This window comes from Schistocerca americana, chromosome 1 (assembly GCF_021461395.2).
Source record: "Schistocerca americana isolate TAMUIC-IGC-003095 chromosome 1, iqSchAmer2.1, whole genome shotgun sequence".
Classification (NCBI taxonomy): domain Eukaryota; kingdom Metazoa; phylum Arthropoda; class Insecta; order Orthoptera; family Acrididae; genus Schistocerca; species Schistocerca americana.
The window spans coordinates 1,074,716,715-1,074,734,014 of NC_060119.1; the positions used below are offsets into that span (position 1 = coordinate 1,074,716,715).

At 41.0% G+C, this 17,300-nt stretch overlaps 1 protein-coding gene across 1 annotated transcript; it reads left to right on the top strand.

Annotated features, from left to right (window-relative positions):
* The first annotated feature begins 3,749 nt into the window (after positions 1 to 3,749).
* LOC124596386 (seminal metalloprotease 1-like) lies at positions 3,750 to 16,040 on the top strand. The gene is made up of 6 exons (XM_047135512.1): positions 3,750 to 3,812; positions 8,513 to 8,617; positions 8,815 to 8,843; positions 10,842 to 11,023; positions 13,313 to 13,621; positions 16,021 to 16,040. The coding sequence occupies exons 1-6, from the start codon at positions 3,750 to 3,752 to the stop codon at positions 16,038 to 16,040; spliced, it is 708 nt and encodes a 235-aa protein (XP_046991468.1).
* The last annotated feature ends 1,260 nt before the right edge of the window (positions 16,041 to 17,300 follow it).

Below are 17,300 nucleotides of genomic sequence, written 5' to 3' on the forward strand. Positions count from 1 at the left end.
CAGAAATAAAAAAGCAACCGATCATAATCCATTTTCTGCTGGAAGATTTTTTTACAACAGACTGCCAAATACCATAAAAATGTTAAAAGGAAACAGCTGTTAATTGCTAAATGTTTGTACTCCATCAAGGATTTTTAATGTTGTATGTACTTTATTTCTACCACTAAACTATTATTAATGTTCATGTATGTACTGACTAACTATATCCATTATTGTTATTATTATTATTATTATATAACTGTGCATCTGTTGGATACATCATTTACAGTAGTCAGTGTTGAACTTCCACCCCCCATTTTTCAGCCAGTATCACAAAGCAATATGTCAACACCAAGGACCATCAATGAAGAAATAAAGCAGGTGAACATCACATACTTCACTCCACAACACAGAGAAACCAAATTATGCAACTATTCCTTTTCTTGGCAATATATCTTATCAAATACCAACCTGCTTAAAAGTGAGATATTACAGCAGCCTTTTCTACTGATAGTAAAATCACCCAATTACTTGTTCACAATGAGCAACCAATAAGTAATGCATTAAATAAACCTGGCACTTATCAAATGAATTTCCTAGAAGAAATAGAAATATACAAGAAATCCAAGCTATAAGAGTGTCATTTATTGAATGAACAAACTCCTTTAAAAAACAATTTTTTTGATTGTGTATCTACACTCCTAGGAGACTCTTAATTTACCATTTTAAATTTATTATACTTCCTAAACAGTGAAATTGCTTGACACTGCAACTTCATTCTTCCTGAGTGTTACTGGTTTTTGTGAAATGCTTACCAAACAACAACAGCTGTGTGTGTGTGTGTGTGTGTGTGTGTGTGTGTGTGTGTGTGTGTGTGTGTGTGTTTTTTTTTTTTTTTTTTTTTTTTTTTTTTTTTTTTTTTTTTTTTTTTTTTTTACTGATGAAGATTGTGGCCAAAAGCTTTATGTAAGTGTTTTTTAATTGTGCCTGTTTGCAACTTAATGTATCTTCTTTACGATAAGTAGCAATCTGTCTTTTCCTATATTGTTGATATTCCTACCTGGGGTTTTCCTTGTGTTACTTTACAGCAACATTGGTTGAAACTGCAACTTATTTATTCCTAACTGTAACTGGTTTTTGTAAAATATCATGTGCAGACATCACTTGCATTAATATTACTATTTCTCCTAGTTATTCACACAATTCCACCCACCACACCCAAATGCCCCCACTGTCTTCCACCCTCCCCACATGGTATGATATGCTCATGCAGTTAAACTTTTCCCTCTTTTCTTCCCCCTACACCCTTTCTGTTTAGTTTGACACTTCCCTGTTTCCTCTCCCATCTCCCCCACTGCTCCCCCCACCCCTTTCAGTGTTCTGCTATGATTACTACAGTGCTTCATAATCTGCCTAATGTATAATTAATTCTCTTCCTGAGATACATATGATGATTTATAAGGACTGTTTATCTTTCATGAGTAAAATCTTCCCATACAGTAAGCCAAAATTGGTGCTACTGCAGTAATACTTAGTGGGCTCTACTCAGTGTTTTGCAGTTACTGTGTTAGCTTCAATAGACAGCTGAAAGTTAGTATAATTAGGTAGCAATGACTTAGTCTGCTAGCTACCACTTTATCGATCATAAGACTCTAGCTGTTACAAGCTAATTCTTTTCACTTGTTCTTGTTTATCACTTCTCCCCCTTCTGCCTCCACCATTCCAACAACTCTCTACACCCCCCCCCCTCCAGCCCGGTTTACTACATTATTACACTACTCCCCAAACCCCATACCTGCTGTCAACCCACACAGGTCAGCTTCCCATAATTGTTCTGCTGTAATGGGAATGGTTTATTATTGGTTCCTGATATACAATCAGCCCCACTCCTGTATATAATTAGTTCTGGGAACCTATCAGCTCTCATAGGTAGAATGTAATTATTTAGTAAGCTACTAGCAGTGCCACAATCATTCCATTACAGTTATAATCACTTGATTACACTCCATAAGTTACAATTAGTATGTTATTTTCAGCAGTTTGCAGAATGTTGGTACAATCATGTAGCAACCAATTATCACAATTGCCATGCCTTGTCAATTGTAACAATTTAGCTGTGATAAGCCTATTTTGTTCCTATTCAATACATCCCCCCATCTCTCTCTCCCACCTCCCCCAGGGGGCTAACAACTCTTTGGCGAGTTCGTGCATGGCTGCCACAGGGCCACAACTTTCGGAGCAGATTTTCCCTTCCATGCTGCATGTCTGTCCTCCTGCTATTCTTTCACCCCTCCCTTGGGGAACTTGCCTGGGAAATTTTTGGAAATATGGTGTGAATTTTCAGTAGCCTTTTATCAGAACAGTCCTTCCACTGTTTTTTTCTCTCTTTCTTTGCTCCCCTTCTCCTATCATTCCTCTGCCTAAGTGTGTGAGGTTCTGGTACAGGCCAGCCCCAGAGAGGGATGATTGCCTGAACTGATGTTTTCCAACATTGCCCGTTCAGGAAGTGTGACCTGAGGTGTGAACGATCACCTAAGGTGGGTGAGCCCCTATCTGAGGGGGCCCACCAGTTGGAAGAAGTACACCAACAGATACGCTAGAAGTCACAAGGGATTTTATCATAATGAGTCAGTCATCTTCTTCTCAGTCTACATCTACTAAATGTAAATGGAATGACGCTAATGATTCAAAGACTCTCCCATCTGCATTTCAATTCCTCGTGGTTTCACATACTGAAGATGGTCGGTCCCTTGCTAAGGTTAATCTGTCTATTATTCAAAAAGGTGTTGTTGCAATTGCAGGCCCTGTGAAATCTTAGTCTCACTTCCATAATGCCACTTTGATTTTGCAGACTAATTATGATTCTCAGGCACAACAACTGCCTGCAGCTTCTCTCTTCCGTAGCTATCTGTTCATATTGAGGCCTGTCGAAAGCTGAATTCTTCACCTGGTGTTATTTACACTAGGCTTCTCAGTGGTCTGACTGAGGGAGAAATCCAAACTTCTCTCTCTGATCAGGTCATCACTGCAGTCTGTTGGGTAATGAGAAAGGTTGATGCATCCTTACTGCCTACATGCGCACTTTTTTTCATGTTCAGTAGAGTAGTACTTGCATCAAGGATCAAAGCAGGCTATGAAGTCATCACAATCTGACCATGCATTCAAAAGATGATGCACTGCTACCAGTGTCAACATTACTGCCACACTCAACTGCCCTGTCAAAACCCAGACAAATGTGTAACTTGTGGTAGGGATGCTCACAAGGGTGATTGCCCACCTCCTCCTCCTCCTCGCTGTATCAATTGCAATGGCGTCAATGCAACCTCATCCTGAGAATGTCCTGTGTATCTTGATAAGTGGGCCATCCAGGAGATATGAGTGAAGCAAAAAGTTCTTCCCTGTTGCTCCCAAGTTGTTGGCTAGTAGAAAGCCCTGCAATTTACCATCTACATCTACATCTATACTCCGCGAGCCACCTTACGGTGTGTGGCGGAGGGTACTTATTGTACCACTATCTGATCCCCCCTTCCCTGTTCCATTCACGAATTGTGCGTGGGAAGAACGACTGCTTGTAAGTCTCCGTATTTGCTCTAATTTCTCGGATCTTTTCGTTGTGATCATTACGCGAGATATATGTGGGCGGTAGTAATATGTTGCCCATCTCTTCCCGGAATGTGCTCTCTCGTAATTTCGATAATAAACCTCTCCGTATTGCGTAACGCCTTTCTTGAAGTGTCCGCACTTATGGTACCATTCCTGCCATGACGGACATGGTCACCCAGACTTGCGACCTCAAATTCTGCTCTGTGGTTGTAAAACCACCCAGTGTCATGGTAGCATCCCTGTCTCCTCCAGCTATGCAACAAGCCATCAAATTTTCATGTCCTGCAGCGAAATCACCTGCTCCACAACCAGCAGGCCGAACAGGACAGAAAGAATACTCCTGCGAAGACTTTTTATGTCTTTCCAGCCAAAAAAACTAAATCTTCATCTACCAACTGCAAAGGCTTCAAGAAATCGAACAAAATCTAATGGTTTTCTCCTTCGCCAACTCGGAGAACCTCCTCAACAGTGTCGCTGCATGATACCACCACCTGCCCGACGTCCGTGTTGCCAGTGTGCAGCGCCAACCATTTTTCTACCCTGGAATCTGCAGACTGACCAAGGGAGAATGCTGATGCCTCTGTAGATCTAATGGAACAGGATCCTCCAGACTCTGTGCCCTGTAGGAGAGAGTCTTTGTAGGCTGGCACTCAGCAGCCACCAAGTTGACAACCATTCATTTTTTCCCTCCTCCCCTTTCCCCATCATGACTCTCCTCCAATAGAACATCCATGGAATTAGTTCCAACAAGGAGAAATTATTTCTGCTTTTGTAATTGCAGCATGCACTTGTTCTCTACCTCCAGGAAACAAAATTGCATCCTCTCGACTGCTCTGACCTCTTGCATTGCTTTCTGGTCTACTTTGACCTTCCCCCTGAGGACGGCATTCTGTCTCATGGGGGGAGTCATGCTGCTAATCCAGGATGATGTTCACAGTCAAACCATCTCACTGAACACATGGCTGCAAGCTCTTGCAGTCTGCATCTCCTTCCTCGCTTCACCTTTTCTGATTGTACCATCTACATCCCTCTGTCATTCAGTGTCACTAGGACAGACTTCCTTCAGCTTATTGGGCAACTCCTCTCACCCCTTTTTGCTGCTGGGTGACTTTAATGCACACCATCCCCTTTGGGCGTGTCCCAGAACCTGTCCAAAAGATGCATTCTTGGCTGACCTTCTCAATAAACTCAGTTTCATTTGCCTTAACACTGGAGCACCCACATTCCTTTCAGACCCCACACATACCTATTCCCATTTGGACCTCTCGTTCTGCACTTCCCAGCTAGCCTGTCATCTCGAATGGTCCATTCTCTCTGACACATACTCGAGCAACCATTTTTCATATGCTATCTGTTTGCTGACTCCTACTCTTCCCCCCCCCCCCCCCCCTCCCCCCTCCTCCCCCCACATGCAAACCCAACTGGCAGCTTTCTAGGGCTGACTGGTGGCTTTACCCCTCCCTGGCAACCTTCGATGAACATTTCCCCAGTTGCCATGACCAGGTAGAATACCTCAGAAATGTTATTCTTACTGCTGCAGAATGTTGCAATCCTCACACTTCATCTTTACCACACGGTGTCGCTATTAACTGAGGTGTACCGTGATGCAATTCCACATGGAGACGTGCTCTCCATGTTTTTAACCATCACCCTATGATGCCAAAGTGCATTCAATGTTTGTGTGCACAGTATCGTCACATTATTCAGATAGTAAAAAAGCTAGCTGGATTTAATTTACTAGTACCTTTAACAGTTCCACTCCCTCCTCCATTGTATGTGCCAACCTCTGTCAGCTCTCTGGAACCGAGGCCCAGTCCCCAATTTTCAGCCTGACCATAGAAGACGATGTAATAGTGGACCCTATTGCTGTCTCCAATAGCGCTGATATTTTGTGAAGATTTTGAGCTTCACCCCCTATCTCCCACTTTCTTCCATTGGAGGAGGCTTGGGTGACGCCTTTTTACTCTCAGATTCATGAATGCCACACTGTCTCCTTTACTAAGTGGGAGCTAGATCATGCTCTCACTTCTTCTGACCTTCTGCCCCACGACCGGATGATGTTCACATTCAGATGTGACAGCACCTTTCTCTTGTGGGCAAGCACCTTCTCCTTCATACGTACAATCGCATCTGGGCAGATGGCACATGTTCCAGATGCTGGTGTGAAGCCACTGTCATACCCATACCTAAACCGGGTAAGGACAAACACCTTCCTTTTAGCTACTTCCCCATTTCACTCACCATCTGTGTTTGCAAGGTGATGGAACACATGATTCATGCCTGTCTGGTATGGTGGCTTAAGTCTCGCAGTCTACTAACCATTGCACAATGTGGATTTTGAATGCGCTGTTCTGCACATGGCCATCTCGTCATGTTGTCAATCCATGTCATGAATGGTTTTCTGTGGAAATACCAGAACCAGACTGTGTCTGTGTCTTTCTGTTTGGAGAAAGCATATGACACTTGCTGGAGGACACTCTACATGTGGGCTTCCGAGGCCACCTGAACCGTTTCCTTCAGGAATTTTTAAAAGATAGAGTTTTCAAGGTACGTGTGGGTTCTGCCTTGGCAGACACCTTTATCCAGGAAAACAGTGTGCCTCAGGGTTCTGTCCTGAGCATTGTCCTCTTTGCAATCCCCATTAACCCTATTATGGCCTGTCTCCCACTGGGCATCTCTGACTCCATTATTGTTGACGATTTTTGCAATCTATTGCAGTTCTTCATGGACTTGTCTCCTTGAGTGCTGTCTTCAGCCATGTCTTGATCATCTTTACTCATGGAGCATCGACAATGGCTTTTCCACTGACAAAACTGTTCGTATGAATTTATAGCTCCACAATGAGTTTCTTATGCCACCATTACATCTTGGGCCTGCTGTCCTTTCATTCACTGAGACCGTGAAATTCCTGCAGTTCATGTTCGATAGGAAACTTTCTTAGACCTCCCACATGTCTTACCTGGCCGTCCACTGTACCCGGTCCCTCAATATCCTGTGTTTCCTCAGTGGTAGATCCTGCGGAGTTGATCAGACCACCGTCCTCTGTTTGTACCAATTCCTTGTCTGTTCGAAAATAGACTGTGGGTGTTTCTTCTATGGATCTGCACATCTGTCCATCTTTCGCCATTTAAAAAGAATCCACCTTTGTGGCATCTGTTCGGCCACCACCTTTTACAGCTGAGTTGAGAGTCTGCATGCAGAAGCTGTCCAAACTACTGCTGTCATACTGACATGATATTCTCATCAGCAGGTAAGCACGCCGTTTGTCTGCTATGCCTGGCCACCTATCCTATGCCTCAGTCTTTGATGACTCTTTTGATTGCCAGTATGGGGTGCTTCCCTCTTTTATGTTACATCCTGTAGTTCACTTTTGGTTGTTGCTCTGGCAGTTTAACTTCACGGTACCTGCCACTTTCCCTTAGCTTCATGTGGTGGCCCGTGTTCAACTTGGACTTCATTTGCTAAGGACACTACTCCAGACTCACTCTATCACCATAAGTTTCTTGACTTTCACACACAGCTTCACGATAGTACATTTGTGTATGCTGCTGTTTCTTGGAGTGATTGTGGGGTCAGGTGTGCCTTCGTCTTTGGCACTGATAATTTTTGGTATCATCTTCTGGAACACTGCTCAGTATTTGCAGCAGAGCCCTTTGCCCTGTATCAAGCCATGCAGTGACACAGGTTTTTCAATTGTATCATTTGCTCTGGCTGTCTCAGTGCCCTTCAGAGCCTCTTGTATGCTGTACACAGTCCATCCTTTAGTGCAATGGGTCCAAGAAAGTTTCCATTTGCTCACTCTTGATCTAGCCTCTGTGGTGCTTATGTGGTTCCCTGGTCACATTGGTCTGATGGGAAATGAGGCTGCATTCCTCCTACCCTGACCCATTAGTTCTTCCCTTCCCTCTGATGATCTCTGTGTTGATGTCTGTCAGCAGATGGTGTCCCTTTGGCATCACAACTGGTTTTCCCTTCATGGGAACAACCTCTGGGGAACTAAACCTCTTCCAGCAGCTTTGCTGACCTCCTCTTGGTCCTTTCGCCATGAGGAGATCATTTTAGCTAGGTTGCATATTGGACACTATTGTTTTAGCCATTGCCTTTTGTTAAGTGGTGATCCCTCACCACTTCATGCTCATTGTTGTTGACCTTCACTGGTTCACCATTTCCTGACTGAATGCCATTTTTTTAATCACTTGTGTTCTAATTTATGTTTGCTGTCTGAGTTATCAGCCATTTTAGTGTACGATGCACAGGCTGTCGACTGCATTTTACTTTTTATCTGTTGCAGCAATATGGTGAAGGACATTTAATCTTTAGTTCAGGACCTCTGTTTCCTCTACGGCGTATTTTATGGACCTTTCTCCAAGAGGGAGTCATGTTTTTGGCTGTCTTTCCATCCATTGATTTGATTTAATATGTAGTCACTTTTAACTCCTTTTTTTGTCTTTGTGTTCTAAGGTTCTGATATGGGCATGTATTATCTTAGTTGTTTTCCATCCCACTCCACCATCCATTTCCATTTCCCACATGGTTTATCATCTCATCACACCTCTTCCTCCCAGCCTGCCACACACTCTCTCCCCCCCCCCCCCCCCCCCCTTCCAACTCCCAAGTTAGCTCACACAGTTAAGTTAGCTCACACAGTTTTGCATATATAGTTTAACTTTTCTCTCTCTCTCTCTCTCTCTCTCTCTCTCTCCTCCCCCTCTTTTGTATATTTGAAACTAATTTGCCCCTTCCCCAATTCCACCCCTACCCTCCCAAAGACCCATCTGCCTCCCTTCGCCCCTGCCCCCCTTACATTTTTCTTGTTATTGGTCCTATTGTTGGTCTCTTATGATTGCAGTGCTGTACAAGCAGAATCTTGTGTATAATTGGATTCCCTAGGTGTAGATAGTTAATTATATGAGCCTATTAATTTTCATAGTTAGAATTTTGCCCATATGTAAGTTACAGTTGCTACTACAGCTATTTGTTTGTAGCTATATTTAGTAAGCTGCAATCATTAGGTTGTGATCAGTATGCTAGTTTGGTAATTCTCAGAAGTGGCTGTATGCAGATAGTCACTAATTTTCTATTCATAACCAATGAATTTTTTGTAGTATTTTACACACATAGCTTGGCCATACACTGTTGCATTTATTTGCTGTTAGCTATATACAGTCACAATGAAAAAACTGCTTACATCTATGAATAGTCCACTTTTTATTATCAGTACATTTGTTGCAGGTAGTTAGTTTTGCAGCTTTTTTTATGCAGTGAGTTGATCATATATAGCTACAGATTATTAGACATATGCAGTTGTAAGTAGTGAAACATTTCCCATTCTAAGTGGTTAGCCACTTACATTGTCAGGTAGTTTACCATTTATTATTGCAAATGATCTATAGACAATCTATTCTTAAAGTTAGAGATGCTTTGCTCTGCAGTTACAGTTAATGATTAAATCCAATAAGCACTTTTATTGATCCCTGGTCAGATAACTAAACCTATTGTGATTATTCCAGACACCTTATGCGAATATCACTAGTTATATTAACTTCAAGAATGTATTTCTTAGTTTGTATACATTTCTGAACTAGTTATTCCACTGTATCAAAAGTGTACAACAATGCCCATGTTTCCTTTTACCTATAGTTTATTTTGAGTCTTCGTTTTACCTATTGACTAGGAATTGTTTCTCCATGTGCACTAATTGCTCCTTCTCTCTCCTTGATGCATCTTGTGCGCTGTTTGTGTTGGTGTATCTCCTGCTGCCAAGCTATTAACATCTCTACACCAACTCACTGATATGTTCTGAAACTTACAGTATCATACAATTTTTATTAATGTATAAAACACACATTTGACTATCAGCTGCTTTCATTTTAAATCCAAATATTGACCAGTTTCAGTCATGGACCATCTTCAAGACAAGGGTTAAAATGCTTTAAGCTACAACATTACATTTGTCATTTTTTAAATAATGTGTAGAGCATGTCATGAATATCAATATATGACATAGATCTTTTAGATGCAAACATACTAAGACCAAATGTGCACAGAGCAGTACTGAAGAGAAGATTGTGGATATCTTCTGTTCAGTACTGCTCTGTGTACATTTGGTATTAGTATGTTTGCCTCTGAAAGTCCTGTGTCTTATACGCTGATAAATACAATTCTTTCACAAAACGTACTTGCAACATGCATATCTTCCATTACTAGTTATTTCATTATTATATAACTGTGCCCATGCTTCTTTTCCTCTACAGTCACTTTCTGATACTTAATATTAGCTAACGATGGAGAATAGTCTCTCCACCTACTCCAGGTGCAAGCTCCACCCCATGACGCCCTTTGCACTTTGCTTTTGTTGAAAGGTTCCCTATAAGCATGCTACTGACCTCACTACAGCTGTATGGAGATTAGTTCCCAAATTCCCCATCCATAGTGCCACTTGTTGTCAATATTAACTTATTTGATTTATCATTAGGTTTCTATATTACTCAATATACTTCTTATATCCACTTACTTACAATTTTGTGTAAGCATTAGGACAACTATAGTTACCTTATTATATTATTTTATCATACTTTCACCCCCAACTTCAAGATATGCATGTCATTGGCTGATAAGCTCCTGTGCTGGCACTTGTTATTTCATTTCTTTATACTAATTTTGTACAGACAGTATGAACCACATGTAAGCACCTAAGAGCTATTATTGTATTAACATATTCAGTATTGTATTACTTACTGCTCCTGTATATTTTTTAGAACCATGGCATTTTGCTGTATGCATGTTATTGTTGACAAAGAAGATGACACACTGAAAGGCAGAAGCGCTATGTTGTTGATAGGTACACAAACATAAGGTACAGAGCTTTGCTAGCTTTTTCTGTGCTCAGTTGAGTACAGGGAGACGGTGTGTGTGTGTGTGTGTGTGTGTGTGTCACTTCTGCCTTTCAGTGAGTCATCTCCTTCATTCCTAAATAATTAGTTACTAAACGGAAAAAAAACAAACTTTCTATACATTCTTAATATTGACACTTGCATGTAATGCATGTACCATTTTTTACCTTTAAATTTTTAATCTTTTTGTCTCTAATTTTAATATTATTATCTGAGTCCTACTTATTTGTGGTGTATTTTCCTGTACAGCCTTCAGAGGAAAGGCACTAAGTGCCCAAAAGTGGCAAAGAAATTACATTTTCACTATGCAACTGGTTACCTATTGTTTCATTACATTTGACAACATCATTTCATAATGGTTTTCAGAAACTTCCATTTGAGTGTTCTGAGTATTTTATACAAAAATTGCATCAGCAAAACAAACTTCTGTCTTCCCAAATTTAAAAATATTGAAATGACTGAAGAGGAACATATATATACACAAAGTTACAATCTGTTCAGAATCATAATTTTTCATAAGGAACGAAATGATGAACTTTGTACTGCAGGTCATTAAATTTCTCAGGTGATGTTAAACAGTGATTAATGTATGTGGCACAAAAGTAAAACCATCAATATACAACATAAAAAATTGCAGTTCGTTGAGTACTTTAGTATATGCATTTATCATCTACTCCCGTGTGAAAATCTAGTCCTGTTAAATTACAGTGTGCGTCAATGTTGTATCAGCAGCAGAGTGAACTTTTCCTTTGTCATATTCCTATCCACATCCTGTACTACCTCTCTTTCTCAGTGCTTACCTCTCCCTCACTTTCCCATATTCATCACACATACTCGATCCAACATGAGAACTCAATATACTTAGGTCACAAGAGCAATAAAACTGACCTCACTCTCTTTGAATTCAGTTGTAATTATTTTGAGGAAAGGAGACCACTCACCAGAAATCAGAAGCATTGAGTCATCAACAAGCATACACAAAAAAGAAAGAAAACTTGCTAGCTTTTGAGCAAAAGTACAAATACACAAAGAAAAAGCACACGTACCTCACCTCCCCACACTCACACACCTATGCCCCTACGTGGGGCACCGGCTGTGCACACAGTGCCAGTGCTGCATTATGGCAGGTGGGCTAGACTGGAGTTTGGGTTGTGTTGGATGGTGTGCTGAGGGGAGGGGGGGGGGGGGGGAGCTGGTGGCTCAGAGGGAGGCATCCAGTTTGCCAGCTGGGAATGCAAGAATGCAAGTAGGAGAGGGGGGGGAGGGGGGGGGGAGGTGCACAGGCTAGGCAGCTAGGCATGTGAAGCACAATTGTCACAGCCAGTGGGGCAGTGGTGCATGCTGAAAATTTCGTGGGGATGTGATTTGGCGGGAGGTGACAGAATGGAGGAAAGGGAAACCTCAGCACCTTCTCCATCCACTTCACAAGATCCTCCTCAACCCAACTTGCCACCTTCCTGGATGTTGACCTTCATCTCCATGATGGCTCCACCCCCACATCCGTCAACATTAAACACACTGAACGCCAACAGTATCTGCATTTCAACAACTGACATCCCTTCCACACCAAAAAGTCCTTCCCATATGGCCTGGTCATCCTTGACAATGTGTCTGCAGTGACGAGAATTCCTTTGTCCAGTATGCTCAAAGACTTCTGAAGGCCTTCACAGACAGGCACTATCCCCCAAACCTAGTCCAAAATCAGATTTCCCATATTTTATCCTCACACTCCCAATCTCCCACCACCCTCAATAATCAGCTACAAAGGAGTGCTTCCCTTATCACCCAGTATCACCCAGAACTGGAAAAACTGAACCACATCCTTCGTCAGGGCTTTCATTATCTCTCATCATGCCCTGAAATGAGGGACATTCTACCCAAGTTCCTTCCCACCCCTCCTAAACTGGTGTTCCACTGCCCACACAACCTACATAACATCCTAACATCTTAGTCCATTCCTATGTCACTTCCACTCCCAACCCATTGTCACAGGGATCATATCCCTGTGGAAGACAAAGGTGCAAGACCTGCCCAGTTCACCCACCCAATGCTTTCTATTCCAGTCCTGTCACAGGCTTATCCTACCTCATCATAGGCTGGGTGAAAGCAGCCATGTCATATACCAACTGTGCTGTGTCGGTATGGCTACCAACCTGCTGTCCACCAGAATGAGTGGCCGCCACCAAACTGTTGCCAATAACAGAATTGACCACCTGGTAGCACAACATCCAGGTAAACATAACATGCTCAATTTCAGTGGCTGCTTCATAACCTGGGCAATCTGGATCCTTCATACCACTACCAGCTTCTCTGAACTATGCAGATGAGAGTTATACTTGCAACAGTAGAACACTGTCTCCACACCCTCCACCTAACAGTTTCCCCTTCCTTCATACATCACCTTCAGCATGTGCCCCCCTCCCGGCTCTGACAACTGTGCATCATGTGCCTAGCCTGTGAGCCTGAGCACCTCACACATTCCCAGTCGGTAAATTGACTATCTCCCTCCAAGCCATTAGCCACTCACCCCCAACCTTTCTGCCTGCCTCCCAGCTCACTCCCTCCACATTTCCTACCCAAAACAATCCGCACCCATTGTATTCCACCTGCTCAACTCCAGCTCTGACATTGTGTGTACAACTAGCACCATGTGGGTTTTCTGTCTTTTTTGTGTGTGCCTCTCAACTGCTCAACACTTCTGCTTTTTTGTGAGTGGCCTCCTTTAATCCAGAGTATTTACCTTATACCAGAACTCTTCTACAAAATTATTCTCTTTTGAATTTACTCGTGCTCATCACAAAACTAAATAATAAATTAAATGTAATACTTTGTTTTAGCAAAGAAGGAAGAAAATATGGTTACTGAAGCCATGGAGGGTATTGAAAATAAAACATGTGTCAAATTCACAAAGCAGGAGAAGCAGAAGCAATATATTTTCTTGACGAAAAAGAGAGATGGGTGTTATTCAATGGTTGGCTATCGTGCAACAGCTCAAGCTCATACATTGAATTTACAGTCCCCAGAATGTTTTGATCAGGTGGGAACAATTCAGCATGAACTTCTACATGTACTGGGTTTACTTCATGAGCAAGCAAGACCTGACAGAGATGATTTTGTGAAGATTTACTGGGACAATATGGATAAGGGTAAGGTTTAAAATTGTTATACTAAACTATTGCACAGTTAGCAAAATTTATTACAAAACTGTCACACATAAATGTGTCCTGAAATTTTATCTGTAACATATTATGGAATAGTTATACTCTAATTTAGCTGCTAAAACTCTTCCTCATTACTCCTTACAGACACAACAAATTGTCCAGGTGCACATAGACGACATAGGAACTGAAATATTGGGTAATAAAACAAAAGCAGAAATGCTGAACTCTGTTTACATGGTTCCTTTGAAAAGGACAGTATGGAAGCACTTTCCAAATATAATTATAATACAACTGGAAAGACAAGTGGAATAGATAACACTGTCAGTGGCATTGAAAACTGCTGAACCACGTAAACTAAACATAACACCAAGGCCTAATGTAATCCCTGTTAAGTACAATACAGAATTTACAGCTTAGTTAGCCCACATATACTGTTATATCGACAGTAAATAATTTGCACAAAAAAGTGTTCCCAACATTGGAAGAAAGCACAGGTCACATCTGTCAAAAGAAGGGAAGCGGCAGAGATTCAAAAACTACCACCCAGAATGCTTGAGATTGATCTGCTATACACTGTGGTGACAAAAGTCATGGAATACCTCCTATTATCATGTCAGAGTGATGACAAAAGTCATGGGATACCTCCTCATATTGTGTCTGACTTCCTTTTTCCCAACATACTGCAGCAACTTGATGCGGCATGGACTCAACAAGGCACTGGAAGTCTTCTGCAGAAATATTGAGCCATGCTGCCTCTAAAGTCACCCACAAATGTGAGAGAGTTGCTGGTGCAGGATTCTGTGCATAATATAACCTCTTGATTATGTCCCATAATATTCGATGGGATTCATGTTAGGCAATCTGGGTGGCCAAATCGTTTGCTTGAACTGTCCAGTATGTTCTTCAAACCAGTCACAAACAGCTGTGGCCCGGTTAAATTGTGCATTGTCATTCATAAAAATTCCACCATTATTTGTGAAAATGGAGTCCATGAATGGCTGCAAATGGTCTCCAAGTAACTGAACAGGGCAGAGGACCTAGACCATTTCACGTAAACACAGCACTCACCATTATGGGGCCACCACCAGCTTGCTCAGCACGTTGTAGACAACTTGGGTTTATGGCTTTGTGGAATCTGCGCCACACTTGAATCTTATCATCAGCTCTTACCAACCACAATTGGGACTCATTCCACCAGGCCATTGTATTCTACTCAGCTAGGATCCAACTGATACGGTCATGAGCCCAGGAGAGGTGCTGCAGACGATGTCGTGTTGTTAACAAAAGTGCCTGCATCATTCATCTGCTGCCATAGCCCATTAATGCCAAATTCCACAACACTGTATTCACAGATATGTTTGTCATATGTCCCACATTGATTTATGCTTTTATTTCACTCATTGTTACTTGTATGTTTGCTTTGGCAACTCTATGTAAATGCCATTGCTCTTGGTCGTTAGGTGAAGGCCATTGGTTACTTTGTTGTCTATGGTGAGAAGTAATGCCTGAAATTTGGTGTTCTTGGCACTCTCTTTACACTGTGGATCTTGGAATATTGAAGTCCCTAATGAGTTCCAAAATGGAGTGTCCCACATTCAACGTCTGTTAATTCCCATCGTGTGGCTGTGATCAAGTCAGACAACTTTTCATACAAATCACGTGATTACAAAGGACAGCTCCACCAATGCACTGCCCTTTTATACCTTTTGTATGCAATACTACTGCCATCTGTATGTGTGTTTATCCCTATCCCATGACTTTTGCACCTCAGTTTTGAATCTTAAAAAATATTTGGAGCTCAAATGCGATTAGTTATCTAGAACAGAATGATTCCATCCTTGCTACCCAGCTTGGATTTTGAAAAAAATTGTTCATACAAAACCAAACTCTCACTTTTTTCACATGACTTTGTGAAGGCTATGGATTTATGCAATCAGGTGCATGCCATATTTCTTGACTTCCAAAAAGCAATTGACTAATTACCATACTAATGTTTATTATTGAAAAGAAACATTAGTATGGTAATTAATTGACTAATTACCATACTAATGTTTATTATTGAAAATAAACATTAGTATGGTAATTAGTCAATATAGTGAATATAGGAGGTTGAATGAATTCAAGCTCTCTTGGTAGGGAAGATGCAGCATGTTATCTGGGATGGTGAATCATCAACAGATATAGAAGTAACTTTAGGCTTGCTCCAGGAAAGTATATTGGCACTCTGGGTGACCTGTCAGACAATATTAACAGTAACCTCAGAGCTTTTCATAGGTGACTCTCTACAGCTGTTAAATAATATGATGAAAGCATATTTGTACTATCAGCTATACAACTGTATGTTTATTATCTACTGGTTTTGATTGTTACAATCACCTTTACAGGAAGGCTGGGTTATATTTGACAAAAATGTATGATGGAGGAACACTGTTTTTCTCCTGTGAAGATGATTGTAATAATCAAAAGTGGTAGAGAATAAACATGTAATTTTAAAGCTGACAGCACAAATATGATTTTTTCCCCAAAGTAACCTCAGACTTTTTGTAGATGATTCAGTTACATATAGGAAAGTACTATCTTAAAAAGTCTGCACTAATGTGTAGGTAGAGCTTAATAAGATTTCAAAGTGGTTCAAATAAAGGTAAAACATGACTAACAAGGGATATTGAATGTATGCAGCAGGGGTGTCCAATCTTTTTGATAACCTGCACCACAATGGAAGAAGGAGAGTATTTTTGGGCCACAAATAATCTGTTTCACAATAACAATAACTGCTGAGAAAAACATGAGACACTTGCATGGCAGAAGTTTCAAATTGAAAATATTCAATGTAACACGACTTTACATAAACAGAATTTTATGGATTTTCTCTCCCCCCCCCCCTTTCCCCCAAACACAAAACTGCCATGGTATTATTATCAGTGTGGAGGAAACTGATGGTGGTAGTGACATAATATTCTGCGAAGCATGAAGTTATGCATTTATCTCTTGCGGAATCTATGAGAGAACTGTAACTGATTACTTTTCTTTACAGATACACCTACATTTTTATGAAAATTAATTTCATACTGAATGAATTTGCATATTTTTGCTAAAACAGATCAGTACAGTCAGTAATAACTGTTTTCTTTGCTACATTTTGAGCTTGTAAGTTACCATGTTTGGATTGCTGAAGCTTTTTCATGTGAAAGGATTTCAGTTTATCATTTCATAAATGCTGCAACCTTTTTTTTACATGATCTGATTAGTTGCAGACAATGCTCTGTAAATGACTTTGTTAAAATTACTTGTAACACATGTAATGTTTGCATATCTTTTTCATATTATTTTTTGTTTTGAATGACACCTTCATTCACATAGGACTGTTGTACCAAATCATACATTTTTGGAACATTCACAACTAGCCCTTTGTTGTCTGGAAACAATGAAATTTTCAACAACCAGTACATTCCAGATTGAGTGACTAAGCAAAACATGAATAATGTTTAGTAATGATAAGCCATTTGTATGTGCTAGCATTACAGTCATTGTCATCCCAGTCTAAAGCTATGTGCCACTTGTTAAGAAGAACATATAGCCTTTAGGTTACTAAACTGCTCAAAAAAGAAGGAGAAAGTTAAGATGGTGACTTTGATGCTTCACATGTTCTAAATAGTCTCCCCCA